This window comes from Apis cerana, linkage group LG16, assembly GCF_029169275.1.
Source record: "Apis cerana isolate GH-2021 linkage group LG16, AcerK_1.0, whole genome shotgun sequence".
NCBI classification, from domain to species: domain Eukaryota; kingdom Metazoa; phylum Arthropoda; class Insecta; order Hymenoptera; family Apidae; genus Apis; species Apis cerana.
This window is the reverse complement of record NC_083867.1, coordinates 1300343-1324920: the sequence shown is the minus strand read 5'-3', so window position 1 is coordinate 1324920 and position 24578 is coordinate 1300343. Positions and strand designations below refer to the sequence as shown.

The window sequence follows — 24578 nt, the reverse complement described above, 5'->3', positions numbered from 1 at the left end:
TGATGCTTCTGATGCTTATTATGCTTCTAAAGTAAAACACACAATTTCATTGATCATATTATTTTTATTAATACAAAATGATTTTATTTTGTTTTGATGTTTATTAAGAATTAAATATAAAGAATATAATTGAAAGTATGTTCGTCAAATAATGGAAGCTCAGTTATGAGTTCACAATTGAGAGTGAGCATTGATTTACTATAAAAAATGTGCAGATAAACGAGATTTTACTATCCACGACTTAGACTCGAGTATCGAGCAATTCGCATGGTGTTTATCGATCGATTGAAAATGGTGCCGGCGGCACTACACGATTAGCCAGCCGGAAACTCGAGGGGAAAAAAGGAACCGGAAGCTAGTTTCTTCTCTCGATCTTCGCGCTCTCAAGTCTCTCCCCACCACTGTGCTTTGCTCGCGCGCATCATCCCTCTCCATGAATTTCTCCCCTGTCGTCTGACTACCGACTCATCGAGTCGCTCGTTTCTCAGCTAGTCGGTCTAACTCTCTCGCCGCGGGGTTTACTTGTAACAAGCGTCTCTCTTCAACAACGATCTCGCTCGCTTGCAATTCGATTCTTTATCACCGTTAGTTTTCTTCTCCACGAAGCCATGGTAGATATACGTAATTTATACGTACCTTGTACAAGATAAATCGAAGAAACGACGAAGCAATCACGCGAGTGTCGATGACGAAATCGGTCAACACGTTTCGTAATACGATGCTTTCTTTTCCCGAAACGCAATGCGGCACAGTTTCGAAAAAATCATTCTTTTTCATCCGTTTTCTCGACGTGTCTCGTTACGTTCGTAAATATCGTAACGACGAAAACACAAAGTTGACCTACATTCGTCGAGTCTCGTGTATTTCCGTTCGCAGAAAATATCGTAGCGGCATTGAACGCAGGTGCGGCGACGTTACGTAAGACCGCCCCTATCGCCCCTCTCGTGTCGACCAGTGGCGAATATTGACGAATATGGACGAGCATCCACGAATCGTTCTCATTGTCGGAGAAACGATGTGCGAGTAATCACGCGGTAGAAGAACGATTACAGTGCAATGGGAACGAGTTCGAATCAGAGTTCGATTTCAATTGAAATCTCCGCGTCTTGTTGCACCATCCAGCGATGCATCGTTCGATGCCTTGCCTAGCAACAGGCGTCAGGGGTTATCAACCCTTCTTCGTCTCGTGATTTTTTCATTTACTTTTCAGTCTTTTGAACTGTACGCGCGAATACTTCTTTTGAAACATTCGCTCGACACGTTCCATCATCGATCTGTTCCCGCTTCCGCGTAAGTCTACGGCTTTAAGTACCGGTGAGCTGTATCGCGCACTTAAACGATTGTCCAGCTGTATAAAAATATATCTTTTTCTTTCTTAGAAGTTATATTATATACGGTATATTATAAATGTGTATAATCGTTGAATATAAATTTATCACGAATTGGAATGGAATTTGGAATTGTCTTTTTATTAACTTGAAATTATTTAAACACTAAATTGTTTAATTGAACATTTTTAAGTGCTTCAATTCTATATTATACAGAATGAATGAAATAAAGTGAACTTGATCATTTTGCTTTATTTCCAATTATTTATTATTAATTTTACGTATTATTAAATTTTTTGTATGTAATCAAATAAAATACAAATGAATTTTTCAATCAAATTCGTTTTATATATATATATATGTAATCACATATTTTTTAATATATTAATCATTAGTTTAAAAAATATTTTAACTTGAATTTTGAAAAAATTTCCTATATGAGAGACAAAGAAGAAAATAAGAACCGACAAATATCTCAATAAATTAAAATATTTTTAAATTAATGCTTTTTCGATATAAATAATTTATAAAAACTTTTTGCAAGGAATAAAAATTATACAATTCTATTAAAAAAAATTTAATTTTCATAAATTTTTTATGCACTAATTTAGGAAAAAATTCATAATACTAATATATGCTCTTCTGAAAATTATTCAATTTTTATCTAAGATATTTTTTAATATTATCAAAAACAAGCAAGATATGATCAAGTTATTCTACCTACATAATACTTTGTATATATAAAATTTGATAAACATGTATGTCGCTAAAAATAAGTTCCATAATAATTTAAAAATTTTAAGATCGAAGATCATACTATTACACGTGAATGAATGCATGAGTAATGTTAATTATAATATGTAAAAGGAAAAATTGTATATAATATATATATATAAAGAAACATGCGTAATCTTAAAAAAAGATATTATGATATTAAAAAAAATTCTTTTGTTCGATTCATTTTTTAATATCAATCAAACTATATAATATAAATATCTTTCCTCAAAGAATATATATTTAACTGAATTTTCAGTAAAATATTTTATATATTATTTTTATATATAAAATAATACAATATAGCGCAAGGTAGTAAAATACAAAATTTAAACAATTTTTCAATCGATTAATTTTGTAAAATGGGAATATAGAAATTTTTATATATACATATTATGAATATTAATGAAATTATTATAAGACGAGATAGAATAAATTACGACATACATAAATTTTCATACATATTTTATATAGAACGAAGTGTTAATAGCCAATGTTATTTCGTAGGCGGCCTATAGACAGTACTTATATAACATAACTTATAAAAAAAAGTAGCAGAAACTAATTGATTTTTAGAATTCGAATTAGAATCAACTGAAACAAAATTTTAATAAAATTTGATAATAAATCTTACCAAAATTTCACAGGATTTATTCCTCAAAAATAACAATAAATATATAATTAATAAAAAATGTTTTACTATAATATTAGAATTAATCCTTGGTAATAAAATTCACGAGATATAAAATGATGTTCAATCTTATCAAAATTTATTACAAGAAAAAATCTTGTTATAAATCGTTAAATGAAAATTTAAAAATATAGATTACAAAATAATGAAAAATTCTCGAATTGAAATTTAGTCACAAAATATCAAAGTAGTTAAAATGGTCCAAATTTTGATTTTTTTTTCGCGGTCAGACATCTGTTTCATTACAACCGTGCAACGGTAACGTTCCGCTCCGATAAATCGAAACTCCGTGACCAAGAGAGTCCACGTTCGAGTGAACATTGCGAATGAAAGCGTGTGGAAAAAGTGGGAGCACGTCTTCCATTTAACTTTCAACTTTTCTTCCTGTTCTCGAACGAATCTTTTCACGATGCAATGCGTTATATTCACAGGAATCAGTGCGGTCACGCGTGGCCATGGATTTTACCGGAAGCGTGGGAAGGATCGTGGAGGATCCGAAAGAGGCGAAGAATATCGCCGAGAACGAGGGGATAAATTGGCGGCGAACGTGGAGGCCATTCTCGAGGCCGCCTCAGGGTTGCGCTATGGTACGACTGCACGGATTGGACGATGGATTTCATGTTTTGCAACCATGGTTTCACAGAGGATTGAAAAGAGATATCGCCGCAGCGATAGTTCGAGACCATGGCTCCGTCGACGGGTAAGCTGTTGACAACGACTTCGATCGGAAAATTTAATTAAAATCTCAAATCAAGTTATTTTAAGTAGTAATAACTTCAAAATGCTCGAATAATATTTGTTACATAGTTTTCGTGTAATTTTGGTTGTTTGGTGTTACGATTGTTTTCTACGATTTGAGCAATAAATTGTTAATCTTAATGTTGAAATATTCTATCGCTGATCGTTGTCGTCGTCGTTGTAGATCCGTATCTGTCGGTCTTAAAATACACTTGTACTATATCTTCTTGTTCTTTCAGCGTATTCCTGGTACGGGAAAGCAAGAGCAATTTGGGTGCATATGTGCTCACGTATAAGTACAGTGAGAAGGTATTCCACGCACAGATTCAGCCTGTAAGTATCTTGATTCTTAACTTGTGTTTGCAATGAGATTGTCATGATTTAATACTAAAACTATTAAAATTTATTAAAATAACTAGTTTCGTGTATTTTATGTTCTTGTAACGATTAAAAGACTTTATCCAAAATTAATGATGAATGTAATATTGAGATAAATGTTTAAATATAATGCGCACGTATATAATAATAAATATTTAAAATATGTGATATGATATTTAAAATTTGTAATCGTTTATGTATATTCTAGATATTAATATATTTGGGATAAATTTGGAAACTTGATTCTAGAGGCCAAAACAAATACAAGTTGATATACAAAAATAAGTTAAGATTAGATGAAGTAAAACACAGATAAAGTGAGATTACTCTGTTATATCACTGTCTCCGTCTTTACTTTTTCATTCCATCCAATGCAAATTTAAATTACTCATAATTTAATAAATAAGTATATATTACTTATATTATAAATAGTATTTTGCAAATTTTTTTTCTAACTAATTTTTGCGCTTATATCGATTTCTACGAATCTTCTAAAATAATACGTCACGAATATATTAAATACTTATATATTAATATTACATAATTTTAATATATTTCGATATATCATAATTATTTACATATACGTTATAGATAAACAATTTTAGTATTAAATTTTTCTACTTTATTTTAGATTCTCTATTCTCTGTTTATTCTAGACAAGAAATTTATCATAAATAAATAAAGCAACAAATCACGTGCTTCCTCTTAGTCATTCACTCGCGCGTGTGAAGAGCTTCATAACCCCCTCCGGGTATTCGCGAAGATCATAGGTTAAGAATCATAAAGCTATAATATTTCTCCTTGTCGATCTCGCAATAATCTGTATCTTGATGATTATTACATCCTAAGTTGATTCCAGGTTTTCGACGAACGATGCAACTGCTGGCTGTATACTCTTGACAAGGGCATAACCCGCTTCTATGACTTACTCCAGCTGATCGAATTCTACCAATTGAACGCGGGTTGTTTGCCCACCCGGCTAACCCACTACGTGCAGAACGGCGTTCCCGAGATGCTTCCCCTTCCGGTTCCTGTGCCGTTGCAGCAAGAAGATGGCGGAGGGTCGCCACCATCACCTATCGAACTCGACCGACGGCTCAGCAGTAACGTAGGTGGTGCCACGACTCCCATTTCTGCTGCTTATAACGCCGGACATAAGAGCATCTGAGGATAGGAATTCCAGCGGCCCGCTAGCGTCGAAGAGCGTCTCGTCACGGCCGACTGTTCCCTCGACTACGCTTCTCGACTGAACGGAATCGCAAACGAGAACAGGTCCGGTGACGCGAACGTTCGATCTGCGCGCTCGGGTTGCTGGAGTTTGTGCTTGTGCAGCTACAGTAAATGGAATTTGTAGCGCGAATTTTCTGTAGCCAGACAGACAGAGAGAGAGAGAGAGAGAGAGAGATAGAACGCCTCCTCGTGGCTAACACTGTTAAAAACAGAACAAAAAAAAAAAGAATAAAAAGAAGACGAAGAAGAAGAGAAATGATACAAATCGATACGATATGTATATGAAACCGATATATAGTGAAAAGTGAGCAGAGCTTTGCGGGCTTGCACCGCAATATTACGCCTATCTTCGTTTCCTATTTTTCATTTCGTTCACGCGTAACCGTAAATGGATTCGTTCGTTGTGGTTAACCGGTATTTCAAAAATCGGCTTTGATGAGCGGTTAATCAATCCCGATTTTTCGAGTCGTGTACCACGGCGATGCACGTGATCGATTCTTCGATCGCTGTTACGAATCGATTTACAGATACGAATTTTTATGAAAGGAAGCGGGGATCAGGTACAGTAGTGGCATAAGGAAAGAAAACGAGTATTCGTTAGAGGTCACGTTATTATTAAGACGATTATCATCGATGCAAATTACGATAAAATATATATTTTGTACGAACAAGTAGTAGGATAAAAAGAAGTCGATTCGCGATCCTCGGGATCTCGACATCTATTCGAAGAACAATAAAATATAATCCATAACTGGAAAATCGTTTATTGTGTTCTTATTCTTTTTCTCCCTTTTTCTCTCCATTTGTGACTCTTTCCTTCCCCCCTCTTCCCCTCCCCCAATGCATTTTCTTGGAAATGTCTCTTTGATATATACTTCCCGATATGTTGTAACACTACAAAGGTCGACATCGAACACTGTACCGTTCGCAACAGGTACGTAGGATACGACTATAATGGCTGAGAATGTATTCCGGCAGGTATTACGGTAGGCAGCAGGAGGAGGAGGAGCATCGTCGTCTTTCGGCCAAGAAGAGAGAGAGAAAGAGAGAGAGGAGAAGGGGGATCGATGAACGTACGGAGAGGTGGAATTCAGGTGCGAGTCGTAGTTTGCTCCACGATCCTCAGTTTACCGTGACCAGTCGACGCGACGCAGTCTGATATTTACCCTCCGGCACCTCATTCTCTTTCTCACTCGCGTTTTCATTTTCGAACATCGTCACAATCGTTTCCCAATTCAAAATCGACGAACAATCTCTCGGTATTGTCTCGTTGCGATTGCCGAAATGCGAATTGATTCGGCTCGATCTCGACAATTCAGGGCACAACGTTATCCACCGATCCGACGAATTTTTAGCAAGTAAGTTGTACGAACACGCACCACCTGTTACGCATCAATCGAATTCAGAGCGCGTTCGATATATTCTCGAAGGATCAATCGCTCCGAGAGAATTTTCATAGCCGGAGGATCCAACTCGTTTCGTCGAGGTCCAAGATCACAGGTAGTTACAGCGCATGCGCAAATGCTCGAACGAGAGCCTCGAATCACGATTGATCAATTAGAGAAAAATCTTTTTTGAATCGAAAATCGGACGCATCGGACACGCTAACATTTTCTTTTCAAACGGTTAAACTTCGTCGTGTGAGACGAGGATCAACGATCAATCTCGTTATTGCCGCGAAAACGTTTATTGAAGCGACGCCCCTCGAGAACCGGTTCGGTGACATTCCCGTCGATCGTTCAAGCGACTATAACTTTTATCCGTAGACAAACGGTTAGGTTACTCGATTCTCAGGATTATTTCGAGATGTTCATCCATGTTACGTTTCTAACAATTCTCTTTCGGTCGTCGCCATCGATAGAGTTCGTGCACCCACGTTACGGTACCAGGTACGACCGACCGGTTCCCCTTCCCTTCTCTTTTCTTCGTCCTGACTGCTCTCTCTCTCTCTCTCCCTCTTTCCGTCCTTTTCTCTCTCTTTCTCCCTCTCCCTTTTCCTGCGTCCAGCATTACGCCATCCGAGTCGGACGACGATGGATCGAGGTATTCCATTCGGTAGGAACATGGACATCGAAGGAGTGTGGACTCCCGCAAGCGAGTAGAGTGACGTTTCGGAATTTCCACGCGGCGCGGCGTGGCGCGAGGCGATCGAAACTCCACGAGGTCGAATCGGTCGGCGAGCCGACGATCGCGTTTCGAACTGTGGTCGTTCTCCGCGATACCACCGATGAGTCACACTACGCGTTCGCCTCGTTTCCCTCTCGCGTCTGTAACCACCGATCTTTTCTATCGCGCAATCGAACAAAAATATTACACATGTACGCGAAAACGCTTGTTATTCAAACACTGAATGATAAATATATATTTATTAAGTTGAATTTCGAAGGTAATATTGTAACGTACAAAGATATGAAAATAATCTCAAGTTAGTGATTCATTCAGTTCACCGTGAAGATATGCTTTTGTAACGAAATCTATAAACAATCGATATTTAAATAATACGACGTTTATGCTCGAACGTTTTATAATAAATAATAAATAATATTCTGTTTTAAATAACACTTTTATGATCGATGTTTAGATTCCATAGTCAACATCTTATGTCGCTTTAAAATAATTATTAAAACATCGTTTTCGAAACTTGAGTTTGATACATATTTTGTTCGATACTTTTATAGCAAGTATATATATATGTATATATTATATATCGGTTTTGGAATTTTCGAAACGCACGCTTGCTTTTCCAGGACGAGTATGTTTCCGACTCAAGACGGTTTTTTCGAACATCGTTGACTTCGAATCGTATTCGTCGTAGGAGACGATAGCGCACACCGTGTCACGATACGAGGATGGATTCAATGACGATGACATTGTTCGTCATAGTGTTGGTGATCGGCAGCACGACCGCCGCGTTGAATCACGATGGAGCGAAATGTGGCGAGAAACATTGCTCCACCATCGAGTATTGCAGTAGCTACGACAAAAGTTGCAAACCGTGTTCCTCCATCTGTAACAAGACTGCTCGCAACTATTTGCCCCAAGAGTGCTTCTCCGATTGTCAAGGTGAGCAACGACAATTTTTCTCCTTCGCTCGAAACTCGGTCGAATCGATATGTTTCGGAATCGATCGAGGAAAAAGCCAGGTAACAGCCAGGTCCCTTGCACCTGAATACGAGAGGGTTCGAGTCCGTTGACTTTACACCTGACCACCGTCCCTCCGTCGACTTCCCCACACGCGACCAACCATGATGACTCATCCGACTTGCCTACCTGCCTACCTGCTTTCTTTTCTTTCCTCGTTCTTGCTTGCTCTCCCTTCCTCCCTTCTTCTTCGCTCGACAGCCTACCTCCCCACTTCTCTCCTCGCCATGCGAGCAACCGTCCCTTTTGAAACGTCCCGTTCGAAGTCATTCGAAAATACGTACTTTCGCTGCCGCGGAAAATTTTCTTCATCCTCATTTTTTTTTTTTTTTTGGATTTCAGTCTATCTTCATGACGAGCGATACGTTCTTCTAAATGAATACGAAGAGTTGCGAGGTAAGTGAAATTTATTAAATATAAATGATTCGTAGAATGAATGTCGATTACGTTGGTAAACAAAATTTTTGTTATTTTATTACTACTAATTGGATATTTATCGATATTAAATCTGGAATGAAATTTTATTCATATATCACTGTAATAGAATAGTATATAATGGAATTTTATAAACTTTAATTAAAAATTGTTGAAATTTAAAGTTTTGTATTGTTTATATTAGTTGAAAACGATATTTAAATCTTCAATCTTTCCTTCATTGTCTAAAAAATGAAAAGAGGTTTCTAAAGAAGAGGATTTCATATTTTAATAGAGTTATATTTTAATAAGTTTAGAAACGTTCTTTTTTTAAATTTTTTTCTTGCAGTATTTAAAACTGATCATTTATCTGCAAGATAGATAAAATTTTATTGAAATAATATTATTTCTAATAAAATTATAAGTATTCAAACACTTTCAAACATTCTCTCATTCTATTTTTGTTTCATTTTTTAAAATACAACAATACAAATATAAATATAAATTGTTTGCAATTGTTTAATAAATTTTAATATAGTTTAATAAAGTTGGTCAAAATGGAACACTTTTGTTGAATTTTACTGAAAAAAAATGGAGGAAAAAAATAATATAATTTATTTTGAATAGAAATTTTAAATTTTTGATTATGAGAAAATAAGATTTAATTAAAAAAAATATTTAGTTACAAAAGAAAACATGATTAAAGTTTCGTGTTTGCTAAAATTGTAACATGAAATGAAACGTTCATTTAAAATTATTTAAAATTAATAAAACAAAATCTTTATTTTTTTTTTAAATAAAAACTATTAATTTATATAAGATAATTAAATAACACATAATAATATAAATAAAAATGTAATATGAGAAATATTAAAATTAAAAAAATCTATAAAAAATCAGAGATAAGTAGACAAGTTTTTTATAAAACTTTAATAATTGCAAATATATAAATTATTTTTTTTTATACAATATACAATCAAACAGAATATTATTGTTTAATTTAATGAATTTATGAAACAATAAATATACGTTAAAACGAACATTTCCATTTTTCTCTCCATATATGTTCCATTTTACTACAAATACAAACATATAAAATATTTTACAAAAAAATTAATATTTACATTATCTTTTGAAATAGAAAGTCAATTAACTTCTCAAAGGCTGTTATTATCTCTCTTTCATATGATGATAATTGTTTTTCCAAAAAATTCATAGTAAATTCATCATATTTTTTCACATGGTTTTCATCATATTTTTCATATTTGAATTGTATCATTTCATGTCATATGAAAAAAATTATAGTCTATATCATACATGAAAATTATTGTTAAAAGTCAAAATAAAGTATAAGAATTGTGTAATTTAATGTTTTATTCATTGCAATAATTTCTCAATATCCAAATTAAAAAAACTAGTTATTATGCCATCACTATATTGAAACTTTTACACAATAAATTTTTTACATTCTGATACACAAGAAATAATATCTTTATATGATCTTAATTAAAAATAAATTAATTAAAATATTTCGATGATTCGCATCATATGATTTTTTCATTTATATTTTTTATTTCCATTTTGGCTAACTTTCTCTATCAATATATATAAGATTATGCAATTTATAAATATTAAATTGTAGGTCATTCAAAAATTATATAATAGAAATAAATAGATTGCATATTTGAATTAGGCATAAAAAAATATAATTAAAATCTTATATGATAAAAAGAAAATAAAAATTTTGTAGACCAATGTTAACAGCGATTTTCAACTTTATCTCGCAACACACACAAATTAATTAATAAAATTCTACTAATAAAAAATAAAAAAATAAAAAATATATACACTATTGTTCAAAAGTTATATAGAAATAGTTATATAAATAAAAAATCTTTTGCAAATAATATAAAAATATAATAAATTATAAAAAATGTTATAATAAATATTTAGTGACATTGATAATTATTTTAAGCAGAGAAAAATTAACAGAATGTTCAAAATTTATTTTGATAAAACAAAAATTTTCTTATATTCATTTAAAATTTTATCGTTTTCTTTTTTATTTTATTTTATTATCTAAGAAAATTTATCATCCTTTCTTTACGCATAACTTGATGACAAGATAAATCTTTTAAATTTATATGCTATATATGAAATGACAATTATGAATTTTAAATTGATTTCTATATTTTTTTTATATTTTATAGTAAAATAAACTCAATAATATGTAGATATAGGCAGTAATTTTTTTTTATTTCATGATAATATTCACATAAAATTATAAGTATTAAATATTAAGTATTAAATTATGAGTATATAATATATTAAAATTGATGCTGCATCAAAAAATGCATTATATTTCTTAAAGTATATATTTGTGAATGTTTGTAAATAATTTTTAAAAAAAAATAATATTATTTTTACTTCAAAGTGAAAATAAAATATTGAAAAATTTAGAATAAAAATAGTTATTATACTTTATTTTATTTACTTAAATAAAACATAAAAAATATTGAGTATAATTATTGAATTTCTGACACATGGTACATTTCTTGAAAATTTCTTAATAATAAATTCTATAAAAAAATATTTTTACAAATTATATTTTTTATATTATATATTATATATTATATGTTTATATGTACAATATTTTATATAAAATAAATATATTATTTTTCTTCTAATAATAATTTTATTTGTATGATAATTTAATATTATAAATAAATTTAATTATATATTCTATATAAAACTTTTAATATAGTTATAGAAATTTATCAATAGAAGACTTAGTGGAGTCGCAATATATATACATATATATATTATATATGATATTTTATAAAAAATTGTGTTTCCAACTCAATTTTTTCAGATAAATAATCTATCAAAAAATAATAATCTATTAAAAAATATAGAAAATTTATATAATTTTATATGATTTTATATAACAGTATTATTAGAATTTACATAAAATAAAATTATTATATATTTTTTATATATTAATTGAATATTTGAAACTTGTTATAATTATAAAAATCTTATGATAAGATTTAACGAGTAAAAAAGTTTTATAGAATTACAAAAGGCAATTGATATTCGTGAAATAAAATTCTTCGTTCGTGTTCATTACGTCAATTTTATGAAAGTTGTCTTATCATATCTTCGACGAATCGAAGTCTAATTAAAAATTCGTGAAATTCCATGATTTTGTCACTGAAAATAATCGTAAATTACTTTTCATATTCTCCTTATATTTCTTTCACTATCGCTCACTCATTAAACTTTATCATCTAATAGGTTAAACTCTCTTTAAAATCTTGGTAGCCGCTACTATAAAATGTTAAAAAAAGAATATCCGTATTAATTTAAAAAAAAGTTACGATATTGTCATTTCATAGCTATCATTGTAAATTTAAAAAATTTACTCTTATAAAATTAAATAAAATTGAATGAAGTTTTTGTCTCATTCATTTTTTTGAAAAAATATTATTTGTAGTAAAAAATAATGGGATGAACTTTTTTATAAGAAAAAAGTTTTTTTGTCGTTTAAAGTTTAAAATAAAAAAAGACTGAACTTCGTTTTGGAATATTACTTTTTTTTAAATAAAACAATGTTTTTTGTTTAATAGAATAATTAATAGAAATATCAGATAAGAACAAATAAAGATAAAATATATCGGTTTTCAGTTTAAAAATATATGTATCGTTGAAAAAGTTATGTATTAATTTATATTAAGTAAAGTAAAAATTTCTTGATATATTTCTTGATATATTATATAGTTTATTTTAATGTAATAATTTATTTAAACATGGTGCACTAACGATGTCATCTGTTGTCAATATCATTTTGACAACAGAATATTCACAATTGATTTTTTAATTTATTATCGTGAAAATGATTATAATTTTGTATCGAAATAATTAACCCATTTCAAATTTAATTGCTTAGTATGTAATTAGATATATAATTTAGATCTAGATGTTTTTAAATTTACATTACATTAAAATTACTTTTCGAAATTATTTGAGAAATATTTCATAAAAAAAATAAATATATTTGCAATTAAATGATTTATTTAACATTTCAATAAATTTTTTGTTATTTAACTTTGTTAAAAATAATTAAATTTTTAATATGTACATGATATCATTTATTTATATTATTATTAATAGTATACTATTATTAGTATTATTGCTATTACTATCGCTTAATAATGACAAAAAATATACATCAGAAATAATTATTAATTTAAAAATTATACGTTATTGTCTCAAATTAACTAAACAAAGAATATAATCTCAAATTGAAATTATATATTACTTATATATTACTCAAACAATAAATAGCTTTATTAAAAATTAGTAAATATTATAAATAGCTTTATTATTAAATTATTTTTAAAAAATTTGAATTAAATTTATATTGTTATATAATATATTATTTTTTTTTATATTATTTGAAATAAATTCCGCACAATTCAGGATAACGTTGTTCATTTTCGAACAGGACGAGAATTATGAAGAAATTATAAAATAAATGTTGTTCATCTCATAATTTTTTAAAATAATTATCTAAAAAATAAATTTATTAAGACAATTTTAAATTATTTTAAATAATGTCATTTTTCATAAATATCTAATAGATAATCTTAAATTTTAATGTTATCAAAATTTATGTAAGTTAATGTGAAATATATATGTATATTATTTATTATATGTTTATGATACAATATTTTACGATTACTATAACATTTATTTATTTTGCCAAATTTAAAATTGAGATATAATTCATTACTCGAAATTATTATTTTATCAAATAACATTGAAAATAATGATTCAAAATAAATTATTTCAAATAGTTTATCTTTTATTTCAATTTCAAATAAAGTATTTAGTTACAACATATTGGTTGAAAATTGCTGTTCTAAAACAATTTATATGTAGGCGCTGATACATATTGCAATGGAACTATCGATACAAATGATAGATTTAAGTCAATTGCTCATACGACACTACGTGAGACATCACTCTACCATCATTGACTTAACCTCTCAGTGTCATATATATCTCATAAATTATCGTTTCTTCATAAATATTGTTTATTTCATAATTATTTAAAATAATTATCTACACGAAATATCTATTTAACGTAATTTCAAATTATTTAAAATAATTTATGTTAAATTATTTTAAATAATGTAATTTTTCATAAATATCTACATTCATAAATTTCTAATAGATAATAGTAATCCTAGAATCCGTCATTTTTTATTCTATATTGATTTCAATTTTATTATCTTATATCTTCATCGAATTAATATCAATAAATATCTAAATATAATAAGAAATCTTTTACTCATAAGTTAAATAGTATATGAAAGAGTAAACAGTACAGTAGTATGTACAATATAGAAAGGGCATTTCTAGTAATTCTGAAATAAAAAAAAAAGAAAAAAAGAAAGAGAGACAATTTCTAGAATCTATTTATATAAAAGTATGATTTTTTTTATTGTTAAATCTTCTTGATCAATGTTTGCAAAATGTAATCAATATGTAATCAGCGTTTATAGGATATTTAAAAAAATCGAAAGAGAAATATAAAATAGAAATATAAAATACTGTAAATCGGTAGGAGAGGTTGGAAGATTATGGATTCTAGTCTCGATATCCATCACGATAGCTTGCGTATCGTTACTGTTGACTCTCTACTTGATGTTCGCGAGAAAACTCACACGATGGGAAAAGATGCGAGCTGCTATAAGACGAAGTTTCGCTAGTAAAAAGATAAAGGTGAGTCAGAAACAAGATCTATCATTATCTTTTAAAGCGGAAAGCGATAATTTGTAAACAAAATTAAAAAATGTATTTATATTAATTTTTTTAACAATCGAATTGTTTTTTTATAATAAGTATATATGAGAGCAAAAGATATTTACATTGATTAATTAATATATAGTATTTATATTATTTTTATTGATAATTAATTTTATTAAAAATATTGAATTTCATTTATTGACAAAATTTTAAAAAATAAATAATATATTTATAGAAGTCTATAAAATAATTTTACAAAAAAAAATTAATAAATAAGATGTATTTATAAAATAAAACTGAAAATAATTCTAAAAGAAATAATAAATCGAGGAAAAGGAATGATATTTTTTTATTTGAATCTTTGTTTTCGAGTAAATCAAATTTGAACAATTTTAAAGTACAAATAAAATTGGTTAATTTTCGATTGAATTCGAATAAACTATTGAAAAAAGTTATTCTATATATGAAAATAAATAAGATTTTATTCTATATTTTTTATTGTTTATTTTAAAAAATATATAGAAAAGCATGTATTACTTTTAATTTCTTTATCCTTCGTGTTTAAATTATTAAATTTGTACTTTACTATTTTTTAAAAAAAATGAAATAATTAAAAATATAAATGCTTATATATACGAAAATATAATAAATCTGCATTATGTTTTATAATGAATAATTAAAACCACTGTTTTCACTTTCAACTTCACGATTTTATCTTTGAAACGCTTTCTCTCACATCACAGTTATTTAAAAGAATTATACAAAAGAACTACTATCACTTTAGATTTCGAAATTTTGAAGAATTATTATTTTATAAAAATATAAAATTTTCAAATATGAAAGTTCAAAAATTATCGCTTTTCAAATAATTATTAACAATTCATATGTAATATTTTATTATATATATTTTAAATAAGAAATAAAAATATTTTTTTAAAAGTATTTACTTAACTAATATTAGATATGATAAATTTGAAATAATTTATTATAATGTTGATTAAAATATTAGTTTTTATTTTACGAATATGTAATAATTTCAATTTCAATTACATATATTTTAATATAAATATAAATTAAATATTTAAATTAAATATTTTTTCTATCATACAATAAAATATAATTTTATTATCTTCAAGTATTGAAATCTTCAATAGCAATTATAACTATTTAATTATAACAATAATTATTTTAATATTTACAAATAAAATCAATAAAATATTAATATTCAAGTAAATTTATTTATTTATCAAATTATTAAAAAAGTTTATTTTTCAAATAAATTGTTTTTTTTTACAATATATCTTTCTATTTTCCTTATGAAATATAATCACAAAAAATAATATTTAAAATAATCAGTTCAAAATTCAAAATTTAAAATATATTTCTTTTTTATAATTTCTTTTAACACAAGAATTATTATTAATAATTTCATTTAATTTAATTTAAATAAATATTTATAGAATTGAATATATATAGAAATATCTATTGTTATCAATAGATGTTTATCAATATAATCTTAAAATAAATCAATAAATATTATTTCATTTTAATAAAACGATTTTAATAATAATTTTTATTTGAAATATATTTATCTATCATTGAAATATATTTATCTATTATCTATCTATAATCAAATTACTCGATTAACGAATCTTTATTATATTAATTCGACGAATATTTTTCTTTTCAGAGAATGTCGAGCAACAACAGCGACAATAGTGTGGGTAAAACCAACAATAATAACAATGATCGTAACAGAGCAACGCTCCAAGATGCGGAATTGGGCACATCAAAGCAAAACGGATTGAAATTAACGATGCCCACAATCAGCGCGAGCGTGGCTCCATCTCGATATTCAGAGAACGAAACCAGACATGGAAACGGAAGTTCAGCCGGAAGTGGGAGCGGCAGTGGGACTGCAGTCAGTAATGTGACTCCAAACACCACTAGCACTTCACTCTCGAGAAGGCATCCAAGCGAGGATACCACTCTCGACTACGCTTATGATAATCCAGCGATGACACCAAGCCCGGAATCCGTCCAGTTAAGAACGAAGCGCGAGAGTTCCTTTTAAACTCGAATCGAAATCGAATCGATTCGTGTGGTCCATTCGGATAATAACTATGACAATTTATTGAAAATGTTATCTCCTCACCGATTTTAACGAGCTTGAAGTAGTGTTTAGTAGTGTATAGAGTGGTATATAGTGATAGTAGATATGGACGTAAATATATGTGTATAGAATAGACTTTTAGGAACACGAGAAGAAAACTAGGAGATATGAAGCCACCTGTATATATAAATTAGTGGTGCACTCTACAGGCAAGTTGAGTTATTAATAGTTATTCAGTTATTAATACTATTTGAAGTTAACATATTAATATGGATTCAATAAAATTCAATTTTGTTTTCGGTTTCAATATCGCATAACTTTAGGAATCAATCAATGCTATTTGCTAAAGATGAAATATGAGATTTTTAATAATTGTACATAGAAATGTTTGAATTTCTCAAGTTTGCTCGGTGCTTTGTTAACATTTTTTATCCTGCAGTGATAGAACAATGAATAAAAAGAAATTAAAGAAAATAAAAGATAAATACAAGATATATACAGGTACAATATTACTATAATCAATTTAATATCGTTTTAAGTACATTGTGATTGATCTCATTTTCATCAGCAAAATCGAGTGATAAACATATTTTTATAAAAAAGAAATTAAAATTATTTTAACTTATTACATTTGAATGCCAGCAGAAATGCTTCGAATTATTGAATTGGACATATTGAATTGCACAATTGACTGATTCTAAGATTTCCTTATTGCGATAACAATCTATTATGGAGATATACGTTGTTAAGGACATTTTGAGGAATTTCTTCCCATATAGGCGGTCAACCTTGATTTTTGAATTATATGAGTTATATGTTAATTTTATATAGTATAAAAATATTTTTTATATTATTATATATTTGTACTTTTGTTTTTTGTATTTTTGCATATTCCAGTATATATTTCTTATATAAATAATATCTAACTTATCTTAAATCATTATCTTAAATCATTTTCAATAAATTGTTCTTTCTTTTGAACTAAATAAAAAGGCATATAATGATATAATGAATATATGTCTAATATATTTCTAAAAATTATCTAACTTGTTATATTTGAATATTATATTAAATACAAATTTATTTTTATATCAGCAAATTAAAATCTAAAGATAAAAATGTATACAAAAATAAAACTTTCGTTATTTTTAAAAAAAATATACTTACAGAAGAAGAACTTTCGACTTCTTAATAAAAATTACCTAATATATTCATAGTGTGAAAAATTTTTAACATATAATTCGAAAACTGAGACAACTAACTAATTATATTATATATATAGAAGAAGTTGCTGAAAATGTCCTTAATATATTTCAGACTCATTGAAATCAGTGAGGAAGTTTACGAGCTTTTCAACAAAATCATCTTTAATTTGTAAATAGAATATTTCTAAGTACTTAATCGCGCTCGTCCGTGCGAGAAATCGCGCGACTTCACGCAGATCCTTATCAGCCATTCCGTCCATAATGAAAGGCCTTTCGAGCGAGAGTTGGCCGGTGACTATAACGAGGTCAACCTTCGCATAGGTCAGCGACGGTGCACCGACCGACCGATCGATCGAGAAACAAGCGCCACGCTCAATTCAAATGCTCAACCCTCGAGTTTTTTACTCGTATCGTGTCTTTCGGACAATTGCGCGCGTTTCTCTCTCTTTCTCCCTCTCTCTATTTCTTTCTTTTTTATAAATATAGATAGTAGATGATACTAAAATTAAAAATTAATTAAATATTCGAAAATTGGATTTTAAACATTTAATGAAATTGATTTTTTGAATGAATGTAAGTTGAGTTTACAGTTTTGTTTGTACAATAATGCTCAGTTAACAGAATTAGGTTAGAATGTATCAATTATCCAAAGAGTTAAAAATATTTTCAAAATTATTGATGATTTTTTTTTGTAGATTTCTATAAATATTCTAAAAATATTTTCTATAAATAAGAATGGAAAAAGTATTCATCTTTGTTTTACAATATAATATTATATACAATATTTAATATATTTAAAGTTTTTGAAATTGATCGACGAGACAGTAATTTAAGCAATGTTCAAGAGATCTATTATTATAGTTAAAGCTATTGCTTATCAACTAATTGCCATTTGTCCATCTTTAGGAGCGAATTGATATCATTATTTTATAGTTATTTTTTAGTAGATTATATAAAAAAGTTTATGAATAATTGTTATTGTGAATGAAAAAATATCAAAATCGTCAAGTAAAAAATATGAACAAATTATAAAAATATCTTTTCCTTAATTCGCAGGGAAATCTGTGAATTGATTGTGTCGATTAAATATCGATGCATTTATTTATATATATGCATTGTTTTCTTGGATCGACTTTAGAGACATATGTGTGGTTTAAAAAATTGAAAGTTTCAATTTCAAAAATTAGATATAACTTTACGACAGTTAAATGGGCAGAAAGTGCAGTTAACTGGATATTATCGAATATAGAAAATAATAAATGAAACAAAAAGTTTAAAAATCAAAATAAATTATATATTTCATAGTAAAACGAAGTTTAAAAATCAAAATAATAATATTATATGTTTCATAGTTGTATATAATATAATAGAAATCTTCTTTGATGGTTTAAATGAATAGCAAGCATTTATACTCTGAATTAGTGATTAACTTAATCAGTATTGAAACACTAGTGTTCCAAGAACATTAGTTACAAGTATTTTTATAAATGAAATTATGAAAGTGATTAGCTATGAGTTTTTAGCAATGTTGTAATAATTTTATGACTTTTAATTTTTTTTATAATCAAAAGTGTTATGTGATTTTGAAAATATAAAATCTGGATATGGTTTAGTTTTTACCTTTTCTACAGTAACTTTAGTGATTTCGATGTTTCGCAAATTTTTCTTATAATCAAAAATATTTTGATTATAAAAAAATACTATTGTAGATCATTTCGTGTAATTATCCAATTTTTATTTTTATAAGTGATCAAGTGAAAATATCAAGAAAATGCCTTAGAAAAGAAAGATATGTGAATTTATAAGTTATGGAATTTGTGAGTTTTGAAGTGCAATGTTTATGTTTGAATATTTGAAAGTGAATGTTAATGTTGAATAGAGAATGATTTGAATATTTGAAGGTGAATGTTAAGAATAATAATAGAATTGTAGAATTATAGAAACAAAATGTCTAAAAAGAGGATGTTTTAATAATTAATGGAAAGTATCGATATCATCAAAAATCTAATTCAAGATTGAATCCAAAATATTTTTCTTCTATTTTTATAACTCAGAAGTAAAAAATTAGAAACATTTACGTAGATTTATAATTTATTTGTGATTTTTTTAAAATGCAATTTAAATATTCGAAGAAAAATTAAGTTAAGATATTATAATAAATTATAGACGATATAAGCAGGCTTGCTAGAAAAATTCATTTTATGCAAAGCAACTAGTTGCTTAATTATTGGTTTTTTTTATCTATTATTCTTTCATTTTCTAAATAATTTGGCTAGTTCATTAATTATATTATTTTTCTTATTCTTATATAGTTTAAAACTGTCAGTTTTGAAATAAATTAAACATTTAAGATCTGAAATAAGGAATTGCTTATTATCTAGTTGTTTATTATCAAATATATTATTCAATTTGATTTTATTCTAAAATGGTAAAATTGTTATCAACTTTGTTACAATATTATTTTTTTTTAGAAAAAAATGGAATATACCCTGTCACTAAGTGATTTTTAATACATAAAGATTTATTTTATTATGGCGTATTTTCACAGATTTCTCATTTTATGACTTTTTCAGACAACTTCAAATAAAAAAAAATGAACTACTAATTTTGAACAAGAAAACAATTGCTTATATCAGATCAAAGCTGTCTTATTTTCTTTCATTTTTTCTACAAAGGAAATTTTTTTAAAAATATTGCATATAGAAGCAAAATGAAAAATGGAAGAAAATACCTTCATAATAAAAAAAAGATAATTGAAAGAAGATGTTTAAGATTTTTTAATTTTAAATTTCAAAATATTTACAGGATCTTGAATTTCCTCCTTCTTACTACTATAATTATTAGACTACTAATTTATATACTTAATAATTATGTACTTAATAATTGATAAATTCAATAAGAGATTCTTCATTAACCGAAAGAAAGAGAAACAGAGAGAGAAAGAATTCATTCGTGAGGTGAATCTCGCTAACCTTAGGATAATAAGTCCCGTACAACAATCGTTATAATCTTGTCTCGTTCAGCGTTCGTTCGATCTTCCTCGTCGTAGATATTATCGTAGATTACATAATCATCGACGACGAGAAATCGATGTCTTCCAACGAAACGAAACGTCACTTCTGTTCGAGTCAAAAAAAAAACATTCATTTGTATTGTTTGCAGATATTTTTAGTTTTTAAGATGTTTTCCGTTATTAAATAAATGCAAGTGTGCACATGAGATTTACATTTTTAATGTGACTTTATTTTTTCTCTTTATTATAGTATTTTATCAATAGAAATAGATAAAAAAAAATTGGGAAAAGAAAAAAAGAATAGATGTAGTTACGATCAAGATTGTTTCAGCTTTGGATTAGATTGGATAGAAAAAATAATTTATTTTTTAGTTATAAATTATTATAATTTATATGAATATCTTGGTTTAATATTATGATTTGATAAAAATAACAAAATGACAATATTTTTATTAAAAAATATTTAAAAAAAAAAAATAAAATTTATCTTTATTGTTTTTTTTATATTTAAAGTTTTCTATATTTAAAGTTTTAAAATAAAGTTTTAAAATTCTTTATTATTAATTAAACGTGACATACATATCTCACAAAAAATTCTAATTAATATATATTATAAGAAAAATGTTTTTATAAAAATTGTTTATTGTTTATAAATATTGTTTATATATTATATGATTAATTTTTACGTAGATAGATTTAACATGTAAAAAATATACAGAATATTTCATTTTTAGATGCAATTATTATTTAAATTACAAGTAATTTTAAAAAACTGTTTGAAATAGAATTATTTTAATTAAGAAATTTTATAATAATCACAAATGTATAAATTTTTTCTAATGGCAATTCTTTAAATGAATTATTAAAAAATCTGATAGTTGCCAAATACAATAATAAATTTTTAAATAATTTTTTTTTAAATAAAAAATACAACCATTATTCATTAATATTTTGATATCCATTGTCGTTTTCTAAATTATTATCGATCCATTACCTTCTTGTAAAAAAATAAATTACATTAATTAATAAAAAAAATTATATGATTCCATTTAAAAAAATATATGCACATTCATATATGATCTTTATATATCTATTTATAAAAAAATTAATATTTATACTAATATTTAATTAATATTTATACTTATATTTTTTAATCTTTAAATATTTAAATAAAACTTTTTTCTTTTTATAATTTCAATTTCATTTCTATAATTTTTATTTAAACAAAGCATTCTGTATTTCTATTATAAAATTCTACTAATATAATATTAAATATGATTAAATTATTATAATTTTATATATTTTTTTTTTATTTCAAATTATTTTTATCTCAAATTATTTATTGAGATCTTCGGATGGTAACTTATGATATTTGGATTTTTCATAAATTTCCAATCTTGATAATAATACAAAATTGCAAAAAAAAACATGCATTTTTTTATTTTAAATTTTTTCAGAAACAATATTATTTTAAAATCTAGTTTATTACAAAGAAATTTTATCAGATCGGAAATGATTAGCAAAAGATAACGATTTCGATCGATCGCGGTCGATAATGAAGGGCAAGCCAGATGGCAGCTCTGGCGTGATTGGCGTACAAGGTGTTGTTGGATAAGACGAACCAGCATGTCTGGCCATCACTAATTCCCTTGTGTTTTTTTCAGGCTTGATCAACACCACGTAGACTTTTGGGAGAAACAAGCAAATCAATTGCACCAATCCGTTCAATGACAGTGAAAGAGCCAATGTGATTACTTTAATGACATTCCTAGTCGATGCTAGATATAAAGGCACAAATGCCAACCATAATATGATTGTTGCATAATTTGCGAATGCGATACATCGAGTCTCATTGAAGCCTTCCGGACATTTTCTTGTTTTGATTGCATAGAATGTGGACGCAACTGAAACAATAGAGAAAAAAAAAATGAAATAAGTAAAGTAAAGTAAATTATACGTGATAAAGTATACGAGTATATAATATTAAAATAAACGAAAGTAATGAATAAAATGTTATTCGTATAATAAAATATATCGGTTGCAACTATCAAATGTTAGAAATTGCAAAATTATTTAATATTATTTTTTCAATAATTTTATATTTATAAATGTTTCAACAATAGTTTCAAAAATTAAATTGTTTTATTTTAATATAGTAGATTTGATATATCTAAATACAATTGTTTTATATTAATAACAACAATAATTTTATATCAAATTGGAATAAAAAAATATTAATTATTTATAACTTGATAAAATTATAAACTTTTAATTTTATTCATTGTTTTTCATATTTTTATTTATAATAAATATTATAATCCTCTTTTATATTATAATAAGTAAATTAATATTCTGTTTTTTTATTTAAATAATTTAAAGTTGAAAATACAATTCTCATTGCATCGATCATGTGCATTTTTTTATTAATTCAAATTATTGCGTTTAAAATCTATACATAATGGATTTAAATAGATTGAAATCTGATTAGATTTGTAAAATTTAAATCCGAAATTCTCGAAATTCAGAATGCTAATTTTTTTTCTATTTTTTTTCTTTTTTTTTTTTACGTAATAAAAAAATTTTTATTTTTAAAAATTTTCAAATTCAAATTTATAACTAGCTAATAATAACAGTCAGTCATCTTCTTAGCTTGCAAAAAAAGTTTTTATTTTTATATTTTGTATTTTCTTGCAAAAACTATTAGAATATAAAATCAATTTATTATTTAAATAAAAATTAATTTAGATTTTCATAAATTGTGAAGAATTATATAAATTATTCTGTATTCAGTTTGAAGTTTCAAATTATAAAAATATTATGAACAACTATTATGAGCAAAAAATTTTAAAATTGAAACTTTTTGAATTTTGAAGACTTTTAAGATTTCACATCTCTAATAAAATTATTTTTAAAACTCGAATAAATTGTTTCACTCTCAATAAATAAGTTTTAAATGATATTTTTTTGCATAATAATTTTTGTTTTTTTTTGTATCTAGAAGAATAATAAATAGTCAAAATAAAATAAATAGTCAAACCGAATAGTCAAAAATTGGACATAAATATATTAACACCCTATATATGACAAAAACTCTCATGTATTATATCCTGATATTAATAACAGTTATTGTAAGGTAAATATGGGACAATATGAGGTAAAATGAGAAAATATATTGTTTACAAACAATTTAAATAATACAGTACTTTCGTGATCATATCAGTAGGTATAAGAAAGAGCATTAGTTATCGAATATCTGTGTTAGAGAACATACGTCTTACGAATTACGATATTATTATAATTTTGTATTTTCAAAAGAAGAATATAAATAGAAATTTAAAGAACTAAAAGTTTGCATTAATGCCAGTTTTTTTTTTATATATTTTGTTTCATCAAAAGAGGTGAGTTAGCCTTCTTTCATATGGATTTGTGTGCATTTTACACAATTTTTTCACACGATGATTTATATACGATATAGAATAAAGAATATAAGTATTTATATTTGATGAAATAATAAATATTCAATGAAAAAGTATCGATATTTTAAACTATTAATATATATACTTCGTGAAAAAAAAAGTTGTAACAAAGCAAACAGTCTCAAAATTCATTTCAATTTCAATTTTTATCAATTTATTTTTTTCATAGATGTTTTTATATCATTAATAAATAGAAAAATAAATATACTTTTCTTTTTTTTTTTTTTGGAAAAATTTAATCGAAAAAATATTTAAAAAATTGA

At 26.5% G+C, this 24578-nt stretch overlaps 3 protein-coding genes across 11 annotated transcripts in view; 2 read left to right on the top strand and 1 right to left on the bottom strand.

The window, feature by feature from the left end:
* The window catches only part of LOC108000449 (growth factor receptor-bound protein 14), a 56003-nt gene extending 50105 nt beyond the window's left edge, over positions 1 to 5898 (top strand). For all 5 annotated transcript variants that reach the window (XM_017060766.3, XM_017060768.3, XM_017060767.3 and 2 more), the window contains 3 exons: positions 3225 to 3493; positions 3771 to 3864; positions 4769 to 5898. In XM_017060766.3, coding sequence (XP_016916255.2) covers positions 3225 to 3493; positions 3771 to 3864; positions 4769 to 5077 — 672 coding nt within the window. In that variant the 3' untranslated portion in view covers positions 5078 to 5898. The remainder of the gene's footprint in view (positions 1 to 3224; positions 3494 to 3770; positions 3865 to 4768) is intronic.
* A 200-nt stretch (positions 5899 to 6098) lies between these two features.
* Positions 6099 to 23116, top strand: LOC108000226 (uncharacterized). 5 transcript variants are annotated; one of them, XR_009832992.1, is made up of 6 exons: positions 6100 to 6497; positions 7887 to 8202; positions 8623 to 8676; positions 14327 to 14484; positions 16199 to 16830; positions 22504 to 23116. XR_009832992.1 is itself a non-coding variant. In XM_028667987.2 (5 exons), exons 2-5 carry the CDS (start codon positions 7989 to 7991, stop codon positions 16580 to 16582), a joined length of 810 nt encoding a protein of 269 aa, XP_028523788.1. In that variant the 5' UTR covers positions 6099 to 6497; positions 7955 to 7988; the 3' UTR covers positions 16583 to 21051. The 5 variants fall into 5 exon arrangements, 4 of the variants coding, with proteins under 4 accessions (XP_028523788.1, XP_028523784.1, XP_028523786.1 ...); XM_028667987.2 differs by lacking the exon at positions 22504 to 23116 and having other exon boundaries at positions 6099 to 6497; positions 7955 to 8202; positions 16199 to 21051; XM_028667983.2 differs by lacking the exon at positions 22504 to 23116 and having other exon boundaries at positions 16199 to 21051.
* The window catches only part of LOC108000225 (metabotropic glutamate receptor 6-like), a 71660-nt gene continuing 68458 nt past the window's right edge, over positions 21377 to 24578 (bottom strand). Inside the window, exon 12 of the mRNA XM_062086269.1 lies at positions 21377 to 22743. Within this exon, the coding sequence (XP_061942253.1) occupies positions 22325 to 22743 (419 nt within the window). The 3' untranslated portion in view covers positions 21377 to 22324. The remainder of the gene's footprint in view (positions 22744 to 24578) is intronic.